This window comes from Bombina bombina, chromosome 2, assembly GCF_027579735.1.
Source record: "Bombina bombina isolate aBomBom1 chromosome 2, aBomBom1.pri, whole genome shotgun sequence".
NCBI classification, from domain to species: domain Eukaryota; kingdom Metazoa; phylum Chordata; class Amphibia; order Anura; family Bombinatoridae; genus Bombina; species Bombina bombina.
Genome location: NC_069500.1, coordinates 1,192,209,542 through 1,192,232,708, shown reverse-complemented (window position 1 = coordinate 1,192,232,708; position 23,167 = coordinate 1,192,209,542). Strand labels below are relative to the sequence as shown.

The 23,167-nt window shown below is 35.1% G+C and overlaps 1 protein-coding gene across 4 annotated transcripts in view; it reads left to right on the top strand.

Annotated features, from left to right (window-relative positions):
- Positions 1-16,741, top strand: part of FAT1 (FAT atypical cadherin 1) — a 369,065-nt gene extending 352,324 nt beyond the window's left edge. For 2 of the 4 annotated variants that reach the window (XM_053703897.1, XM_053703896.1), the window contains exons 27-29: positions 5,047-5,106; positions 6,485-6,520; positions 15,316-16,741. In XM_053703897.1, the coding sequence (XP_053559872.1) occupies positions 5,047-5,106; positions 6,485-6,520; positions 15,316-15,944 (725 nt within the window). In that variant the 3' untranslated portion in view covers positions 15,945-16,741. The remainder of the gene's footprint in view (positions 1-5,046; positions 5,107-6,484; positions 6,521-15,315) is intronic. The other 2 variants (XM_053703898.1, XM_053703899.1) reach the window with 2 other exon arrangements.
- Positions 16,742-23,167: the final 6,426 nt, after the last annotated feature.

Below are 23,167 nucleotides of genomic sequence, written 5' to 3'. Positions count from 1 at the left end.
TGATGCTCAAGTCTAAATCTCATAACTCCACCAAAATAAGTCTTAAAGGGACATTAAACCCCCAAAAAATCTTTCATGATTCAGGTAGAGAATACAATTTTAAACAACATTCCTATTTACTTCTTTTATCTAATTTGCTTTATTCTTTAGATATCTTTTGTTAAAGAAATAGCAATACACATGGGTGAGCCAATCACATGAGGCATCTATGTGCAGCCACCAATCAGAAGCTACTGAGCCTATCTAGATATGCTTTTCAGGAAAGAATATCAAGAGAATTAAGCAAATTAGATAATAGAAGTAAATTAGAAAGTTGTTTAAAATGGTATTCTCCATCTGAATAATGAAAGAAAAAATTTGGGTTTAATGTCCCTTTAAGCACAAACAGCAATCACTGAATTGAAAATATTTTGTAATTCTTTATTTTAAAAAAAGTAGCGTTGTTTTGGAGGATTTCTGTACATTACATTACAGTTTTGCTATTTATTCACTACTTTATTTTCACAAAATTGATATCACTTTGCAGACAGTTCATTGCAGTGAAAACACTTTTATTTTACAATGCAAGACAAAGCTGTGATAGTTCAGATCATGTTGCTTTGTAAATGCTATTTAAAATATACTACAAAGGTTACTTTTTATGTTAAATGTCTTCACTTAGTCATTAACATTTCACTTTGTCAGATTCGTTCGAAATATTCCATTAAGAATCATTTTAACTTCCTTTATTACTCATCAATAATGTGGGTCCATTACATGTACAGTATTGTGACTAGTTGTTTTGTCTTTTTGTAGTAGCCGTAATTTATGTTACATTTTATATTCATTGAAATGAACTCATGTATCAAAAGATAAAAGAATGAGAAAAAAATGAGTTTGGATGCTTATAAAACTTTCTTGAAGCTGCAAATGAATTGCAATAAACAACCTATAACTTTATAATTCCAACATGTAAAAAAAGCATTGAGCTCTTACTTGACAATAAATGTGTATTTTTTTTTCCTTAAAGCTCAATAATCAGACATGGAAGCTTAAGAAATGTTTTTTTTGCATATAAGAAACCTTTCTATTATATTTCTGCTGTCTGAATAGCACATATGCTCTTTTTGTTATGTCTGATTATGAGAAAAAAACACTTTTAAAGGGTCATTAAACACATTATTTCACACTATTAGGTTAAAGGTGCCCACATACACTGTTATATGTTTATATATAACAATGAGTATTTCAATGTGTCTGAGACCCCCAAAGTAACCACCGATTCTACTTATCAGTTCTCCACTCTGGCAAAATTTCTGTTTTTCACTGTTGTCAACGGACAGTTGACAACGTACTGTGTGCTCCATCTGCCAAAGCAGTTGTATATGCTCATGAATGACCTGCATCAGTCAGTAAGGGGAGGCAGATTACTTCCCCCATTATTGTGAAACTCCAGATGACATGTAAAACAAATTGATATTTGTGTGGAGAATCGGATTCCTGAGGAGGAAAACAAAACAGAGACGCCTCTAAGTGCAGTAAGGTAAATGCAACAAGCCAACCCCAAAACACAAGTAAACCACTCACGTGCAGTGATGCACACTATAGTGCAAATGGGACAGGCCGAGGCTTCTGAGCCGCTCGGCTGACTCGACAACCAGCTCTCCGGACAGGTGAACTCTCAGGCTGACAAACCTTACCACCATTGTAGGTAATTAGAAACGATTGTCCTCCGCTAGTGCCTGGCCGTGTCTTGTAGCAAACCAGTGCTCAGGATACTTGAACCAGATTGTGGTGCGAGCAGATAAAAAATGGTAACAGAATTACCAACCGGAGCGGTAGAGATAAAACCATTTATTAGATAAAAACAAATGTCATTAATACAGTGATGTATTTCTCGGCAATCAACGCCATTTCATCAGACTGTAATGATACAAGTAACCGCTACCTATTTAAATCATTCTGCTCCAATAGAAAACCTTACAGGTAAAATACAAGATACACCCCTTATGACATCATACAGGTAAAAAAAAACCTATATAGCTTGTCAAAGGATCGCAATTGATATGAAACGAGCAATCATTTTTAGCATTGTAAACAAACATAGCAAGTAGAAAGATTTACCATACAGCATGGCAACATGAAAAAACACTAAGATACCATCTATATGAAATTAGAATCTACAGTGAAATTCAAAAATGCAGTTTTTTTCTTTAAACCATTTATTTTGTTACTGGTGACACAGCATGGTTTGGATATATTGCAATAACATGCCATCTTATTCATGCCGTAATATTAACGTGTAAATATATAAAATAGCGTGATGATATATCCTGAATGGATCTAGTGTGGAAAAAACACTTATGTGCTTATTTAATAAGGGACCTGCTTTATTGGTAATATTGTCTGCAGTCCATACTAAGTATAGGTAAAGTAGAGCTTGGCCCAAATACTTTATTAACAACCTGCTTAGTAGTACAAAACCGGGCGATACTGTTCTCTGTGTGCATCTCCAATGTGGGGTGTACTTTACAATTCATTACAAGAGCAGAGATTTTATTGGGAAGTTGGCTCCTGAAAGAAATTTAATAAAATAACCCTGAGGTATATTACATTTTTATAATAAAAGTAATCAGAAGTCCGGTTCAAATTGCTAGCGTCTTACTTTACCTATCTGTGACCTTTACAAGATATAGAAATGTCAAGTAGGAAATTACATTGAATACATTATGTGTTTAATATTCCCCGTTGCAACAAGATCCGTAAGACAGAGATGTGTTGTATGCAGCTTTATATACTAATTAATTCAGTAATAATTCAGATAAATTTTATTTAGAAATAATTTGCAACTTAAATGTTTTATGTTTACTATACTGACAGACCTGTGGCCCTCTCAAGTGTTTTGCGCAGCCCTCTTCCTACCACAAATAATTGCTACATCCCTCTACTCTCATTTTCTCTTTTCCACATTTACAGTAGATATAAAAACCTTTGCTGTGGGTTCCAGATGATAAGAAATAAAACAAATACTGTGCGCTGGTTCTAGTAGGCCGTTGTCTATCACAGGCTTATATGTATTTATGTTGCTTTGGGCAAAATAAAATATCCTACGCTTAAAAATTATTTATCCACTAAAATATATAATTGTGTTTGCCTTTCTGTGGTAGTTTTGTGTCTTTACAGCTGTGCTGTTTCTCTCAGGAGATTGTATCTATAGAATAATATCAATGACGTAGCGAATCGTCAAATGGAACTAAACAAAAGCTTATTGTGAAGATGCTTTATGACCTTAAAGGGACAGTTTAAACATCATGTAATTACAAAACATTTCGGTTGCGTTGCTATAGAATAACATATCAACCAAGTTTAAACATTTTTAAAAGAAATTTACACACATTTTCCTGCAGCTAATTTTCAATAGCCAAACTCCATTCACCATTTGCCTTATTTGGAGGAGCCAGTCTGAGCTTTGGCCCACAGACAACAAGGCTAACCACTGTCAGAGTTAGTTTAAATACATTTTTCTGCATATTGTTAACTGATAAAGCCAATTAGATAAATATATGTAGCAGAGTTAGCCTTGACAATCATCAGGGTGCATTTCAGGTTCTGAGAATTAAAAAAACTGCTAAATTTCAACAGCTAAATTACATGAAAGGGGAGGGGATCAATAATATATTGCAAAAATGATCACAGTGTTTACTGTCCTTTTAACGTGTAAAGCTTATAAAAGGACTAGGAAGAGAGGAGATGAGATAGAAACCTTGAAGTATATTAAGGAGCTTGATAAAGCATTTTTGACACAAAAAAGTAAAAGTAAGATCCTCAGGTTTGGTGTAATAAGATCATGAGTAATTTGCCTGAATACTTCTTTACAGTAGTTGTGCCTGGTTTATGGAATACACTTCCAGTAAAGGTGGTAGCAAATTTACGAATGCCTGGAATATGCATATGATTATCCTTAGGCCTTTCAGGGAAAAGCATTTTTTCTCTCTGTTTTATGTGAAGCTAAAATATATCTACTATTGTGTATAGTTCTCTTATAATGCAGCGTGTCTGCTGCCAATCAGCACATGAAAATGATGTTTGTTATTTGGGCTGATTTTTTATCACATTAATCTAACCCCCTATTAATAATTTCATAAATTTAGAAACCTCTCATTGCTTGGTCTTGTGCATTATATCTCCAAGTCAAACTAACAGAAACTATTTGACAACCTTTTGTCACATTCTAATTATTATTCATTTTTCAATGTACATAACCACTGGTACTCGTCCAGCTTTTGTGGGGCTTTCACTACATGTAGAATAAAGTTTTTCATTTTTTGAATTACATCTTTATTCTATGCTTTATGAATTAACCTTATTTGCCATTAATGGAAATGGCCTGTCATTATATACATTATTGAAACTCCTCTCCATCTTTGTTAACCATTTGTTCACTATGTTTATTTGACTTCCATTGTATATATTTGTTTAGTCTTTTTACTCTGATGATTGTGTTTGACCATTCTATTCTTTATTTATTTAATCTCAGTTAAAGAAGTCTAAATCTACTATAAGTATCCAAATAATATGGTTTAACACCTATCAACTTAAAGGGTCATGGAAAATGCAACCTTCTGAGATAACTGCAAACTTTTGAAATACTAGTTTATAGTGTAGAGTGAAATAAATAACTCTAGCTATCAGGAAAAGGTGTATAATTTTCCTTCATTGCATATTGGCTTAAAATGACAAGCGACACAGCAGTATTGGTGCATAACAGAAAACACAAGTTGATCAGTAGAGGAACTTTAGTTTAAAATTAAAAAAACAAACAAAAAAAAAGGATGCAAGAAAATAGCATAACCTTTTAGCATCCACATATTTGGAATAAATACTAAGTACATAAATATTCTGCAATATACATTATGGACACTTCCTGACATAGTTATTTATACTACATATTTTCTGATTCTATGATAAATCAAAGCATAGATATATACTTAAAGTTATGTCCTGTTGTTTACTAACACAATAGACTTATTTTAATTTATATATTTTTTTTCTCCTTACATTTACAAGCTTCCATTGTGACAGTAATACACCTTGTCAATGCTGTTGTTGACACGGTGGAAAAAGAAGGTATATATGTATATGTAAATATCTGTATTGCTTTCTATAGCTGCTATGTTGTGATGTGCACCATTTAGAAACAAAAGTCCAGAAATAAAGTTTGTGCATGTTTTTTTGCTGAGAAAAAAAATGTATGTGTTGTAACATATATATCTAGTTTGTGATTACAGAGCTAGTTTGTTTTATTTTGTCTCTAAGCATTTAGTGTTTGCTTCTGCAACATAAAGTAGGAGATTTTCTTGCGGCTGATCTTTCATTGCATCTGTTTGACATTGCAGTAGGTGTAAGTAAACAAATTAGGTGTTTTATTAGTGAAGCAACACTTGACATCTTTTCATTCTCTACTGAACCACGCTGCATTTTAATTTCAAGCAAGATTTAAAGTTACGACTCTAAATCAATGAAAAAATGAAAACTGTACTCCAAGGATCAAGTAACAGATGCTCTGTTAATTTGCTTTGAGCCAATAAAAGGAATACATACTTAGCTGTCAGCTAACACGTTGGTAGCAGCGTACAATCAGAATGAAATATCCTGCACTAGCTCACCTAAAGATGAACGTATCATGTCCCATGGAGTACACAGCTGGCGGTTTCTTGGCAGCTGTCCAGCATGTCATGTATCTGAATCAATGAAAAGCAGCAAAATAGCAAGAAATGGTTCTTTTGTGCTTTCCCTGGACATGTTTATTTTGTGTTTATGCAGGTGTGTGTCTATATATATATATATATATATATATATATATATATATATATATATATATATATATATATATATATATATATATATATACAGTATATATATATATTCACACACATATACAGTATATATATATATATATTCACACACATATACAGTATATATATATATATATTCACACACATATACAGTATATATATATATATTCACACACATATACAGTATATATATATATATATATATTCACACACATATACAGTATATATATATATATTCACACACATATACAGTATATATATATATTCACACACATATACAGTATATATATATATATTCACACACATATACAGTATATATATATATTCACACACGTATATATATATATATATTCACACACATATACAGTATATATATATATATATTCACACACATATACAGTATGTGTGCCTGTATACATAATGTGTGTGCAGTTTTTAAGTTTATATACAATGCATGTGTGATTCCAAATGTATTATTAAACATATATAAGCACTTTGATCATCTTTCAATTCATGTTGACAGTAAAATGTGTTTTTGTCTGTTGTGTTACAAGTAGATATGTTAATGGACGTTTTTGTCAAAACACTTTTGTAAGGAACTTGGATTCTAATGGATTTTTATTTAATCTCTTTTTACTTTGCCTTCAAAGAGTCTTTTGCAGTTCCTGAAGTCAGGAATTCAAGAGGTGACTTCTGCATGTTGTTCATTAATACTAATGGCTCTGCTTTTTGTGTGATTCTTAACCCTTAAAAGCACAACTTGTTATTGTTACACTTGTTCATTATGTTAAAAATGATTATAAAAAGTGCTACCTTACAGCAGTGTACATGAAATAACGGCAGATATTAGTTCATTTACAATAACATCTATCAAGTGAAATCTACTGATCTTGCTGGATATGCTAAAGAATTATAAAACTTTATTTAATTAATGACAACGCAGAATTAATTATAGTTTGGCATTTTTTTTAGTATTTATTAGATTTTCCTATATTGTGGCTCTGTACTACTTGCAGACTTGAAAGTTAGTAATAATTATCTAAAAATATAAGATACATGTATGTAAAATAAGGTTGCAGACGTTCCTAGATTTTATAACTGGCATACTTGTATAATTAATGCACTGTTCACGCTATGAATCACAGTAAATATATAATTGAACCATGGTATGGTTGGTATATTTATAGTCACATATTGCTCCACATACTTCCCAATCCCTCGCAATTTAGGGGAATACAATCTGTATTTTATTGGTACATGAGTTTAAAAGAGATAGGCAGTGTTTTAATCCTGTCTCAAGACCTTAGCTATACCCTGACAAATACAACACAGACAATAATATTAAAGGACAGAAGGACGCACAAAAATGAGTTTTTACTATTTATACTGCCTTATAGGAAACAAAATCGGATCAACTTTAGGAGCATGGTGTATGGGTTAATTCTTTAAATGTATGGTTTTGAGATGACAACACATTAAAGGCTTAGAGCTTGTGCATGAGGTTTTATGGTACATTTGGCCATTTTTATTCATTTATAATATTTTATAATGTTTTTTTGACTGTGTATTTGCTGTAAATACTTCACATTCCAATGTTCTTCACATAGAATAAATTGTTCTTTTGTATTTTTAAATATATATATATATATATATATTAACCTGTATATATTTATATAGATATATATATATATTTAAAAAATATTATATATATATATATATATATATATATATATATATATATATATATATACACATAAAAAGAACATTTCTTTCATGTAATTAGCAAGAGTCCATGAGCTAGTGACGTATGGGACGTATGGGATATACATTCCTACCAGGAGGGGCAAAGTTTCCCAAACCTCAAAATGCCTATAAATACACCCCTCACCACACCCACAAATCAGTTTTACAAACTTTGCCTCCTATGGAGGTGGTGAAGTAAGTTTGTGCTAGATTCTACGTTGATATGCGCTTCGCAGCAGGCTGGAGCCCGGTTTTCCTCTCAGCGTGCAGTGAATGTCAGAGGGATGTGAAGAGAGTATTGCCTATTTGAATTCAATGATCTCCTTCTACGGGGTCTATTTCATAGGTTCTCTGTTATCGGTCGTAGAGATTCATCTCTTACCTCCCTTTTCAGATCGACGATATACTCTTATATATACCATTACCTCTACTGATTCTCGTTTCAGTACTGGTTTGGCTTTCTACTACTTGTAGATGAGTGTCCTGGGGTAAGTAAGTCTTATTTTCTGTGACACTCTAAGCTATGGTTGGGCACTTTTATATAAAGTTCTAAATATATGTGTTCAAACATTTATTTGCCTTGACTCAGGATGTTCAACGTTCCTTATTTCAGACAGTCAGTTTCATATTTGGGATAATGCATATGAATTAATCAATTTTTTTCTTACCTTAAAATTTGACTTTTTCCCTGTGGGCTATTAGGCTCGCGGGGGCTGAAAATGCTTCATTTTATTGCGTCATTCTTGGCGCAGACTTTTTTGGCGCAAATTTTTTTTTCTGTTTCCGGCGTCATACGTGTCGCCGGAAGTTGCGTAATTTTTTTGACGTTTTTTTGCGCCAAAAGTGTCGGCGTTCCGGATGTGGTGTCATTTTTGTCGCCAAAAGCATTTAGGCGCCAAATAATGTGGGCGTCTTTTTTTGGCGCTAAAAAATATGGGCGTCTCTATTGTCTCCACATTATTTAATTCTCATTATTTATTGCTTCTGGTTGCTAGAAGCTTGTTCACTGGCATTTTTTCCCATTCCTGAAACTGTCATTTAAGGAATTTGATCAATTTTGTTTTATATGTTGTTTTTTCTATTACATATTGCAAGATGTCTCCGTTTGTCCCTGAGTCAGAAGCCACTTCTGGAAAAATGCTTAACTGAGTTTCAGTTCTACCAAAGCTAAGTTCATTTATTTTAAATGTTATAAATGTTTATCTTTAGCTATGGTTTGTAATAAGTTATTATGATATACTTTTACATGCAGATTCCATTAGTATTTATGCTTTATACATTTCCATTCTTAAGTGCAAGAAATGTTTAGTAGATTTATAAGAAATATTTTTTCTGATTAAGGCTATGTCTGACTTCGTGCCTTCTAATACGATTTTTAGGTCTTTTTCACTTCTTTTTTAATTATTGAAGTTTCAAATGACCAACAACATACTGATTTATCCTTCTCTGATGATGTTTTTTTCTCTTTCAGAAATTCTCTTCATCAGATATTGACACTAACAAATCTACTTTTTTATATAATTTTTTTATTATTAAAGTACATTTGTTCTTTGTTGAAGAGGTGTTGATTATTTTGGATATTAAGGTAACTAGTTCTTTAAGACTAGCTGACACTATTTCTGCCTTTTTATTTCTTCTGTGATTTCAGAGGTTTTCTTTCCAATTCCCCATACTAGGGAATGGAATAGGCTGAGAATTTTCTTTTATTTTTAAACTTTATTCTTTGTCAGCAGTTAAATTCAATTTGGAGGGTTCTCCAATTTATTGGAGCTATCTCTACTCCTACTACTAATTATGCTATTGTTTTTATAGCAAAATAGTATTTATTTTCCTTTATATAGTTGTATCTTATTTTTGGAAAATTATTTAGTATCAGGTACTTTTCTTGGTCCTGTGATATTGAAATTGCTTCATTTTTTCTGTTTACTTTAAGATCAAGTATCAGATCATGATTTATTTTAGCATTGTTAAGGGACAACATTTACTAGACTAGGTGCCGTTGCATTTGTCTTGTTGTTTTGCATTTTGCAAGTCCTCTGTTTTGACTGGTCCTTTAAACTGGACTATCATGCTAATGATTTTCATTTGTGTCTTCATTTTATTGAATATATTCGCAAATGAGGGTTAATCTATGTCTTTAGCTATTTTAGCTAGAAGAATTCTGTGATTTAAAAAAAAAAAAAAATAGAAAATCCATATTTCTTTTGTTCTAAGATAATCAATTATAATTGGATTCAATTCTTAACTGTTACTATGGGCTTCAAGATTGAGTTCTAAGACTAAAACTTTAAGCTTATACTAGTTTGGTTGTTCTTATTAAGGAACGAATCCTGAGTTCTTTCCCAAGTAACATGTTTTTAATTGGGGTTCGAAATTAGCTCCCTAATGTTGCGATGCACGTGCCGTATTCCAGCTTGGCTGGTAAGGGGCAGGTTAAGACTTCTTTGAAATTTATTTGGTTCTATTTTGTCCAAATTTCTTTGATTTTATTCCAGTAAGGCTAACACTTTCTTTCAGTGTGTTTCTGTCCTATATATTTTGGATACTGTTGAGGCATGGCTGGGTACCCATGGGGTTCAAGCGCTGCTCAGACCTGGAATCTTCTGGGGTTTTTATTCCAGTTCCTTTTCTAGGAACTGGGTTTTGGAGTTTTATTCAAACTATTTTGCCTTTTTGTGGTCATTGATAGCATTATTTGTTTTCTTTAGATACAATAAATGCGTATTCTTCATTTTTCTGTTTTCATTCAGATTATTTCCTGAGGATGCGGATTCTCATATGTTTCACTTGCTCTTCAGGACATAGTTAGAGGATCTTTTTATCAAAAGCTCTTGATTCCTCACACAAGGGTCACCTTTTTTTTTTTAGGTTTCCAGATGGTTTATGTCACTATCTTTGTCTCTATCAGACAAGGGACAATTTGTATTGGGTTCCGTCTGTCGGTACCTTTAGTCTCTATTATTTCCTTCAGTTGCTATATATGCATAGAAGTTTTAACAGCATTGGATTCAATTCCCTTTGCTCATTTTCAATGGAAATATCCTTTCCAGCTTTTTATGAGTGTTGCTTCTTCAAGAACATTGTTGGAGGATCAATTAACCAAAAAGTTTGTTGATTCCTCAGACAAGAGTAACCTTTTTTTAGATTTCCGGATAGATTCAGTGTCCATGACTCTGTCTCTGTTGGACAGGAGACGTCTGAAATTGGTTTCAGCTTATCGAAACCTTCAGTCTCAATCATTCCCTTCGGTAGCCTTATGCATGGAAATTCTAGGTTCTTATGACTGCTGCATTGGACGTGTTCCCCTTTGCTCATTTTCACATGCGACCTCTTCAGCTCTGTATGCTGAACCAGTGGTGCCGGGATTATACAAAGATATCTCATTTAATATCTTTAAAACTGATTGTTCGACACCCTCTGACGTGGTACAGACCACCATCGTTTAGTTCAGGGGGCTTCTTTTTTTCTTCCAACCTGGACTGTGATCTCAACAGATGCAAATCTGACAGGTTGGGGAGCTGTATGGGGGTTTCTGACAGCACAAGGGGTTTGAGAAATCTCAGGAGGTGAGATTGCCAATCAATATTTTGGAACTCCGTGCAATTTTCAGAAGCTCTTCAGTCATGGCCTCTTCTAAAGAGAGAATCGTTCATTTGTTTTCAGACAGACAATGTCACAACTGTGGCATATATCAATCATCAAGGAGGGACTCACAGTCCTCTGGCTATGAAAGAAGTATCTCGAATACTGGTATGGGCGGAATCCAGCTCCTGTCTAATCTCTGCGGTTCATATCCCAGGTATTGACAATTCGAAAGCGGATTATCTCAGTCGCCAAACGTTACATCCGGGCGAGTTGTCTCTTTACCCAGAGGTGTTTCTTCAGATTGTTCAAATGTGGGGACTTCCAGAAATAGATCTGATGGCTTCTCATCTAAACAAGAAACTTCCCAGGTATCTGTCCAGATCCAGGGATCCTCAGGCGGAAGCAGTGGATGCATTGTCACTTCCTTGGAAGTATCATCCTGCCTATATCTTTCCGCCTCTAGTTTTTCTTCCAAGAGTAATCTCCAAGATTCTGAAGGAATGCTCGTTTTTTTCTGCTGGTGGCTCCAGCATGGTCTCACAGGTTTTGGTATACGGATCTTGTCCGCATGGCTTCTTGCCAACCGTGGACTCTTCCGTTAAGACCAGACCTTCTGTCACAAGGTCCTTTTTTACCATCAGGATCTCAAATCCTTAAATTTAAAGGTATGGAGATTGAACACTTGATTCTTAGTCAAAGAGGTTTCTCTGATTCTGTGATTAATACTATGTTACAGGCTTGTAGATCTGTATCTAGGAAGATATATTATCGAGTCTGGAAGACTTACATTTCTTGGTGTCTTTCTCATCATTTTTCCTGGCATTCTTTTAGAATTCCGAGAATTTTTCAGTTTCTTCAGGATGGTTTGGATAAAGGTTTGTCTGCAAGTTCCTTGAAAGGACAAATCTCTGCTCTTTCTGTTTTTTTTCACAGAAGGATTGCTATTCTTCCTGATATTCATTATTTTGTACAAGCTTTGGTTCGTATAAAACCTGTTAAGTCAATTTCTCCTCCTTGGAGTTTGAATTTGGTTCTGGGGGCTCTTCAAGCTCTTCCGTTTGAACCTATGCATTCACTGGACATTAAATTACTTTCTTGGAAAGTTTTGTTTTCTTTTGGCCATCTCTTCTGCTAGAAGAGTTTCTGAATTTTCTGCTCTTTCTTGTGAATCTCCTTTTCTGATTTTCCATCAGGATAAGGCGGTGTTGCGAACTTCTTTTAAATTTTTACCTAAGGTTGTGAATTCTAACAACATTAGTAGAGAAATTGTGGTTCCTTCATTATGTCCTAATCCTAAGAATTCTAAGGAGAGATCATTGCATTCTTTGGATGTAGTTAGAGCTTTGAAATATTATGTTGAAGCTACTAAGAATTTCCGAAAGACTTCTAGTCTATTTGTTATCTTTTCCGGTTCTAGGAAAGGTCAGAAGGCCTCTGCCATTTCTTTGGCATCTTGGTTGAAATCTTTAATTCATCATGCTTATGTCGAGTCGGGTAAATCTCCGCCTCAAAGGATTACAGCTCATTCTACTAGGTCAGTTTCTACTTTCTGGGCATTTAGGAATGAAGCTTCGATTGATCAGATTTGCAAAGCAGCAACTTGGTCTTCTTTGCATACTTTTACTAAATTCTACCATTTTGATGTGTATTCTTCTTCTGAAGCAGTTTTTGGTAGAAAAATACTTCAGGCAGCTGTTTGTTTGATTCTTCTGCTTATAATTTCAGTTTTCTTCATTATAAGATTTAAACTTTATTTTGGGTGTGGATTATTTTTCAGCGGAATTGGCTGTCTTTATTTTATTTCTCCCTCTCTAGTGACTCTTGCGTGGAAAATCCACATCTTGGGTAGTCATTATCCCATACGTCACTAGCTCATGGACTCTTGCTAATTACATGAAAGAAAACATAATTTATGTAAGAACTTACCTGATAAATTCATTATCATATTAGCAAGAGTCCATGAGGCCCACCCTTTTTTGTGGTGGTTATGATTTTTTTGTATAAAGCACAATTATTCCAATTCCTTGTTTTTTATGCTTTCGCACTTTTTTCTTATCACCCCACTTCTTGGCTATTCGTTAAACTGATTTGTGGGTGTGGTGAGGGGTGTACTTATAGGCATTTTGAGGTTTGGGAAACTTTGCCCCTCCTGGTAGGAATGTATATCCCATACGTCCCATACGTCACTAGCTCATGGACTCTTGCTAATATGAAAGAAATGAATTTATCAGGTAAGTTCTTACATAAATTATGTTTTTCTTCTATATGAAGAACATTTTAATGTAAAATATGCATAACTAATTTTGGGTTTAGCACTGTAGGTCGAACACAGTGTCGGTTAGCATGCTCCATTAAAGTCTATGGGGAAAAGACCTTAGCATGGCCACAATATCCAAACTCCTGAAGTTAGCGCGCATCGGGTTTTGCTTGAGTGCAAACTATATACTTTAATATGTGCGTTAACTCGTGTTAAAAGTTTACTTCCAGCTGTGTTTGCGCACAAGCTAAATCATTAAATAGAGCGCCACTTGTAATCTGGCCCATATTGTTTAATATTACTGAAATGCGTTGCACAAGTGTTGGCCTCTCTTATAACCATGTACCATAAAATGACAGATTGACTACAGAATGCTGCTGTAGCAGGTTTAACTGCAGGGCCAACAGAGGGCTCTTACAATGTTGCATGCACACAAATATGTCCAGCTTTGTTGTTACCTAATCACTGTGTGTCTATTGATGCTTGGCCAGTAAGTAAAGACATTTAATGATAATTCTGTTGTGTCTCCTTGTCATTAACCAGATTAAGATTGTTTAGGTTAGGTTTGGAGCTAATCAGTTAAAGGGATAGAAAGGTAAATAATTAAATGTGCAGAGATGCATTTCATTTTGAAATAAAAGCATTTTTGCAGTATACTTTCATTCTTGTAAAAATGATCACTGTTTTTTAGTGGCATACGCACATATCCTGTGAGGGCTCGTGCACCGGTATTCAAACACCACACCTTCTCAGAGAGTCAGCAATGGCTTGTATGACACAAATTATGGATTTAGCAGCAGTACACACCAACACGAGCTCTCTAAACAGGCATGTTGTTTGTATACTGCTACACAGGCCCTCACAGGATATGTGTGTATGTCATTGAAAAACAGTAAAAACTGATTAAAGTATATTGAAAAAAATGTTTCTATTACAAACTGAAATGCACTCATGCACATTTATTTTTTACTTTTCTATCCATTTAATTTTAGGAAGACTCACAAGAATTTTACGAGGAAAACAAGTGTCAGTATACTTTAGATTTACATTACCAGTAGTTCATATGTTGTTTTAATGTAGTTGGTTCATTGAAGAATAGTGCGATGAGCTTGAACTTTAGGGAATTCACTGCTTAAAATAACATAGGGATTGTGAAGACTACAGATATTGGAGAGATCTGTTGATGGATTTTACCCACTGTGCTCTAATACTATAATACTGTATAATCATACAGAAGAATACACATAAACTTGTGTGTAATCCTGTTTAATTGCATCTTATTTCACCCTTTACACACAGTTTAGCCTCTGAAATATCATAGTAGAAACATTCAGTCTGTTGTTTTAGGCAGATACAGTTAAATAATAATTTAAGAATATTTTAAAATGAATACTACATTATACTGAGATAACCATAAACATCGAAAGCAATTTAGTCGTTTGTGCTTCCTGCTTTTTGCGTTAAATGCCTGCAGGATGACATAAAGGAATTAGCTTAAGATGAAAAATTTACTTATTTATCATTTAGAATATTACATAGAACAGCAGTTCATCTCATACCTAAATAGTCCCATGTTGTTGGTTTTTTTTATAAATCTGCATATAAGGTTTGTACTTTACCCTACATCAATATAAATTAAATGATTAATGGATGTTAATGGTTAGTTGATTTTATAAAGCTTTAGTAAGTTACAGAAGTTGCAGGAAAGGATATATACATTTTGTTAATCATTTGTGAACAGGATGTTGTATAAACATGTTGAGCTTTGCATGGTTTGTTTTTGTTACTGCTATTTTTGTTTTTAATCACTCAGATTAAGATTATGGTGATTTGACTAACATTTAACTTCATAACTAAATTTCTGAATTTAAATATTATTATTGTTTTATATTTCAGGTTATCACTGGGATACTTCAGATTGGATGCCTAGTGTCCAATTACCAGATATTCAGGAATTTCCTCATTATGAAGTTGTTAAAGAACCAACTCCTCACTACACAGATCCTAATGTTATTGACACAGATTACTACACTGGAGGCTACGATATAGAAAGTGACTTCCCACCTCCACCAGATGACTTTCCTCCACCAGATGATCTTCCACCTCTTCCACCAGAGTATTCTGAGCCATTTGATTCAATGCAACCATCACGTGAAATGCCTGCTGTTGGTAGCTTGGGTTCTTCAACAAAAAGTAGTCAGAGATACAACCTAAATAAGTACCTTCCACATCACCAATACCCAACCAATATATCAGAGCCTCGAAGTACTAGTGGAGATGGCAATAGTTACAGAGAGCCTTATGCTGCTTCCTACTCATTAGGGTATAATAGAGACTTTGACGTTCCCATGATGGACAACATGTCTTTGTCTGGATACACTTCTGCAGCTTCATGCACAGATGTGTCTGCATGTTGTGAAATGGAGTCAGAGGTCATGATGAGTGACTATGAAAGTGGAGATGACAGTCACTTTGAAGATGTGACAATTCCATCTCTAGATCCCCAGCATCACACCCAAGTCTGACACCATAAAAGTGCCTGGACATTGTCAACTTCAACATTTAAGTATGAAATTATATCTTTAAAGCATATATTTTTGTTTTTAATGTAAATTTACTTTTATGGTCTCTGGATTCAGTGAGCTATGTCTGGAGTGGCTGCACTGAATCATACAGAATATTCCAATGTATTACTCTACTTCATTCCCAGAAATACAATAAGGCAGACAAAGTATTTGTATGGACCTTTATTCATTTAGTTTATGTTGATTTTCTTCTTTTTTTTCCCTTTTAAGTAAATTTCTTATGCAAAACGCCACTACGTCTCAGTAGCATAAGATGCATATTTATAAAGTTTGAAGTATAATTTTAACTCTTTCCACTTGTAAATGTAATGTACAGTTTTGATTTAACAACATTATTAACTAGATTTTGTAGATATTTTGTGGATTTTCTTTCCTTTTGAACATAAGCTTTTTCAAATTCTGCCAATATTATGTGTAACCATTCTATTCCAGGACGTTTTCTCTTCTATTCTATGGAAGTATTGAGTTAAGAATATAAACAATTGCCAAGCATACATACAGTAACATCTGTATATACAAAAAGTAAGACAAAGCCTGAGATGACTTAGGTGTTCCTTAGAATGTTTCCCTTGGAAATTGTGTTAGGACCCACTGCATACATGTTTAGAACCAAAATCTCCATGACACAGTTTTTATGGTGTCTGTATATTTGTGATGCAATGGTCTTGTAAAGGTTTTTACTGAAAACAACCATTAGCAGATCTTTCTTACTGATAATAAATTATTTAAAAAAATAATTTTGCTTTGTCTGTATTTTTGAAAGTTTTTTTTTATAAATATATACTAAGTTACATTTTTCTGTTAAAAAAATTATACAAATATTGTTATATTTGTGTTTGTTTGGTTGTGTGCACCCTTCTGTATATAATTGAAAGGGTTGCAATTCTGTTGACTAACCACAAGATGTCAGTAAAGAACTATTGGAAGTTTTTTGTAACTCAAAATATCAGACAAAAATTGATGTTATGTCCTTGAAAATTCCAAAGAATATAATCATTCTCTAATAGTGTGAGAAAAGTCAAGTTGCTGCAAAAAATAAATTAAAAAAATACACTAGGCTTAAACAATGACTTCACCACACACATTACAGTTGTACTAGTTCTTTATTAAATAATACATTGCCTCAGTGGTGAACTAATGCAGCAATAAGATTAAGAAAAAATAACTGTGGTTTCAGCAAAACCTACCCACCTAAATATATACTCTCCTATATTTTTAAAGGGACACTAAACACTAACTATATAATTATTATTATTTATTTATAAAGCAACAACAGATTCTGCAGTGCTGTCCATGGGTACGAAGACATAAGTACAACAGTGAAACAATACAATATAAGACAACATTTTTCAGACAAATACAGGGGGAATTGAGGGCCCTATTCCTGTGGGAACTTACAATCTAGATGCCCAGAGACAAAACTTTTTTTGCCTTTCTGCGATGAGATTTTTTTAGTGAAAACTTTTCTGCAGGTCATTTTTAAATAAAATAAAATAGTAAATGCGTCAGTTACACTAAAGCACCAGATCAATTGCAATGTGTTGGTTAACTGGAGAATAAAGCAATATTTAAAGTTGTATAATGTAGTGAAGTAGTTGAAAACTGCATTGCAAATTAGCTGCAGACAAAAAAGTAATTGTAAAAATGTCTCTTGAATTAAATTGTTTCCTTTTCTCTTAGTCTAACATAGAAATGTAGTAATAAAAAAGGTGCATTGCTCATACTAATAGCTTACATTCAGAGAAAAACAGCTTTGCAGACTGAAAAGCTAGGGAATGAGCTTGCAAAAATCTCAGAGCCAGGCAACAATCAATGCACTACTGCATATTTGATTGTTGTCTTCAAACAGCACTTTGCTCTGGATGCACTGTGTTAAGGAAAACTTATACAATGCAGCCAGAGAACAGCTCTGTTTAAAAAGAACAGCCTAATGTGGAGAAGCACTGAAAAGTTAAAGGGCTAACAGTTCCTGTTCTTTCTGCAGACATGCTGCATTTTCTGCGATGACATCTCAGATCACTCTATGTTCTGCCTTGGGGTCTAGATGTCAAGCAATTCCCTCTAGTTATGGATGCTACCATATAGGAATTCTGGTTACAATGCAGGTGTCTGAAGGAGTTACTGCACATATGCAAACACATCAGCTTTGGAATGTAGTGAAAGCTAGATTTCAACATGGCAGCACCCATGACTAGCGGGAGGCAGGTAATAACCTCAATACTATGCTTATAAAATGTGTTTAGTGTTTAGTCTCCCTTTAATGATGCATGAGAAAACATTTTAACTTCATTATTTATTTTGCCAACATATTCTATAATTTTTTTAGTTTTTGTACTACCACCAGGAATGTTTAAATATGTCCTCTGGGATCCATAAATCTGACACTGCAACATAGTACACAGTGAGTGCTTGATCAATGCAGATACTTATTTATATCATTTGCTAAATGACCCCAGCAAAAATATATAAGGTTAACATTTTCATATTTATATATATATATATATATATATATATATGTGTATGTATGTGTGTGTGTGTGGATATCCAGAATTCTCTTATTTAAGATTACCATTTCTCCCTGGCAGTGTTTTTGTGTTCTAAAATGCTAAATTCTAGTGTATGTTTATTTAAAACCACTATTACCTTTATGATAACAGTACTTGCCTACATCTTTTTTTTTTTTTTTTTTTTTTTTTTTTATTATTATTATTTTTTTTATAAACAGAAATAGAGCCTTTTTTATTTACATTTGAAAGCGTCCCGAATAGGTATTGCACTCCTTATCCACAGCTCTACTTCAGCCAGGGTGAATATGTCAAAAAAGCGATATGTAGAAATCCAAAAAAGACAGCACTCACTGGGCTTTTAAAGTAAAAATAACTTTAAATTATCCATAATTAAAAATGGGGGAAAGGCATGACGTATCACCATACACCCTGCTGATAAGGGGGGTGCAATAGTGATACAAGATTACAGGAATTACAGACTAGAGGCTTTATGCCTATTGTCGGACACTTTGACTTACAAGAAGTTACCCTCTTACCCTACTTATCAATTTAAAAAACTCATTGACCAGACTATCTACTGCGCCTTGCATATGAATTATATTACGACACAGGAGAGTGACTTTCTGACAACAGATTTCCCTAAAACTTCAATACTGTACCTTCTACCTAAGATACACAAATCTTTCACATACCCCCCGGGTAGGCCGATAGTTTCGGCGAGGGAGTCCACCCTTTCAGGGCTAGCTAAATACATAGATCATCATTTCCAACCAGTTGTTAGCTATTCTTTTTTGTAGGACTCTACTGCTATGATTGGTGACATACTAGTGACTATGGATGTTGACAGCCTCTATACAGTTATTCCCCATGTAGGGGGCTTGGAGACTGTCAGATACATAGACACTGGGAACCAATATTATACTCGCCCACCTTTGGAATTTATATTGGAGCTTATGGAACATTGCTTATTTTTCTTTTGAAAATCTCTATTATCTTCAGGTAGCTGGAACAGCTATGGGGGCATATCTATCAAGCTCCGTACGGAGCTTGAAGCCCTGTGTTTCTGGTGAGCCTTCAAGCTCACCAGAAACACCAGTTATGAAGCAGCGGTCTAAAGACCACTGCTCCATAACCTGTCCACCTGCTCTGAGCAGGCAGGCAGACATCGCCACAATTCAACCCGATCGAGTACGATCAGGTTGATTGACACCCCCGGCTGGCCACGAATCTGCAGGGTGCGGCGTTGCACCAGCAGTTCACAAGAGCTGCTGGTGCAATGCTGAATATGGAGAGCGTATTGCTCCCCGCATTCAGCGAGGTCTGTCGGACCTGATCCGCCCTGTCGGATCAGGTCCGACAGACCTTTGTTAAATAGGCCCCATGGGGTCAAATATGGCCCCAGTATATGCCAACATTTATATGCTATGGTACGAGCTTGAGATAATAACACCATCACAACACCCTAACATTAGGATGTAAACAAGATATATAGACGATCTGTTCCTTGTGTGGAGAGGCGGTCCTGAAAGTCTAGAAAATTGGGTATATAATTTAAACCAGATGGAATACCCATTCAATTCAAGATGGAATATGATTTAAATCAAATACATTTCTTAGATCTTAATATCTTTAAAGTAAGACATGAACAGGTTTGGTACCTCACTCTACACTAAAACCACTGACAGGAATTCATTATTACTAGCCTCTAGTTACCATCCTAAAGATAAAAAAATGGGGGTTATCTCCTCACAACTCATCAGAGTGGTAAGAAACAACTCTGAGCCAGAGTTACGTAAATCCCAGCTTGACGCTATGTGTGACAAACTTGAGACAAGAAACTATGACAGAAAATATATCATGGCTGCTAGACACAAGTTGGATTCTCTCAATCAAGAGATGTTACTATCGTCGACAAAAAATGCACCAAAGGCAGCAGACCAATAATTGAATTTTGTAACCACGTTCACTCCAATACATTCTACCATACAAAAAGTTGTACACAACAGATGGGACATCTTGGGGACGAATAAAAGTCTTGACAATTGGAAACAAAAACCAGCAAGGCTAGTGTATAGGAGAGCAAGAAACATCAGGGATCTGTTGGTTAAAATAGACCCCAAGAGTTGCTACCAGACATTCATGGCTAAAACCTAGAAGGATGGGGTGTTTTTGATGTGGAGAATGTGTGCAGATTGGGGACTCTTTCCAACATCCACATAAAAACAAATGATACTCTATACGACATCGCCTCACATTCAACAGCACTTTTGTCATATATATACTTATTTGCCCATGTTCCCTTTTTTAAGTGGGAAAAACAATAACCCTGTTCAAAGAAAGGATGGCTAACCATAGATTCTCAATTAGAGAGGCACAAAAAAAAAAAAAGGTAAATCCGACCTCCCAGTGGCACGGCATTTTATCACACACAAGCACAACTTGTCAAGTCTGCGCAGCATGGTAATCGATTATGTCCCATCACAAAAAAGGGGAGGTAATTGTGCCAGGATGCTTCTACAATTGGAATCCAGATGGATTTTTATGCTGGACACTGTGTCCCCGAAGGGACTTAACATAAAACTTGACTTTGAGCCATTTATTAGCTAACTAATTACCAAGGAATCTAATGTACTCGTCATATGTGATATATACACCCAAGACCTTTTGTAATATCATGTGATCATTTTGTCTTCTGACCATTTGCTATTCTCCTATTAGGTGCAGTGGAACATTTATATATTTATTATGTTATACTTGTTTTTATACTTGTTTTTTCTTTCTACATTTTCACATGCAGTAGCACTAGCCCTCTAATTTGAGCATATCACACTAGACTTTGCACAATATAGAGCCCAATATCCACTGAACAACCATGAATAAAGAGAAGATTTCTATATGAGTGGACCAACGGAAGAACCCACTAGATGTGGGGCATGACTATGGGACATAGTTTCCTAAAATTGACAAGAATGCCAGAGTTCGTTTGTATAACCTGTGTCTATTCATCCATTACTTGAAGAATGATAGAAGCACTCTTTTCATCGTGACTTCCTACAATATGCAAGCTAAGATCAATCAACTAAAAAGAACAGTATAACTAGATATACGATATGACTAACGGAACAACCCACTAGATGTGGGACACCAGTTTGGAATATATTTCCCCAATAAATGGCAGGGATGCCAGAGTTTGTGTGTAACATCTGTGCACATTCACTTTTCCCTTGATTGACAGATGCATCTGAATCTTATGACACGATGACGCACGTCCGGGGGGTGTACTGTAGTGGTTGCAATAATGCATATGCTAATTAGCCACGAGGCACTTGCGATGCCATGATTGGCGGGGGCCAAGTACAGCACACTGATCAGCTTCGACTACCCACGTGGTGGATGTTTGTGTTGTAGCGCAAACAGGACTTGTTATCAGCTGTAGCTAATCCAATTGAATTGCTCACGCAGGAGGGGCTTTAAATGGCTGTAGTGCTGCCATTTCAAATATGTCTTCCTTGGGGCATCACGCTGATGATGCACCTACACTGAAGTATCACTCGCTTTATTTTCGGACATTTGATAAAGTTGCTAGTACAGCATCGAAACGTCATGCCTTTCCCCCATTTTTAATTATGGATAATTAAATTAATTTTTTACTTTAAAAACCCAGTGAGTGCTGTCTTTTTTGGATATATATATATATATATATATATATGTATATATATATTTATATACAGTATCTCAGAAAAGTGAGTACACCCCTCACATTTTTGTAAATATTTTTTTATATCTTTTCATGTGACAACACTGAAGAAATGACACTTTGCTACAATGTAAAGTAGTGAGTATACAGCCTGTGTAACAGTGTAAATTTGCTGTCCCCTCAAAATAACTCAACGCACAGCCATTAATGTCTAAACTGTTGGCAACAAAAGTGAGTACACCCCTAAGTAGAAATGTCCAAATTGGGCCCAACTAGCCATTTTCCCTCCCCTGTGTTATGTGACTCGATAATGTTACAAGGTCCCAGGTGTAAATGGGGAGCAGGTGTGTTAAATTTGGTGTTATCATTTTCACACTCTCTTATACTGGTCACTGGAAGTTCATCATGGCACCTCATGCAAAAGAACTCTCTGAGGATCTGAAAAACAAATTGTTGCTCTACATAAAGATGGCCTAGGCTATAAGAAGATTGCCAAGACCCTGAAACTGAGCTGCAGCACGGTGGGCAAGACCATACAACGGTTTCACAGGTTCCACTCAGAACAGGCCTCGCCATGGTCAACCAAAGAAGTTGAGTGCACGTGCTCAGCGTCATATCCAGAGGTTGTCTTTGGGAAATAGACGTATGAGTGCTGCCAGCATTGCTGCAGAGGTTGAAGGGGTGGGGGGGTCAGCCTGTCAGTGCTCAGACCATACGCCGCACACTGCATCAAATTGGTCTGCATGGCTGTTGTCCCAGAAGGAAGCCTCTTCTAAAGATGATGCACAAGAAAGCCTGCAAACAGTTTGCTGAAGACAAGCAGACTAAGGATGTGGATTACTGAAACCATGTCCTGTGGTCCGATGAGACCAAGATAAACTTATTTGGTTCAAATGGTGTCAAGCATGTGTGGCGGCAACCAGGTGAGGAGTTCAAAGACAATTGTGTCTTGCCTACAG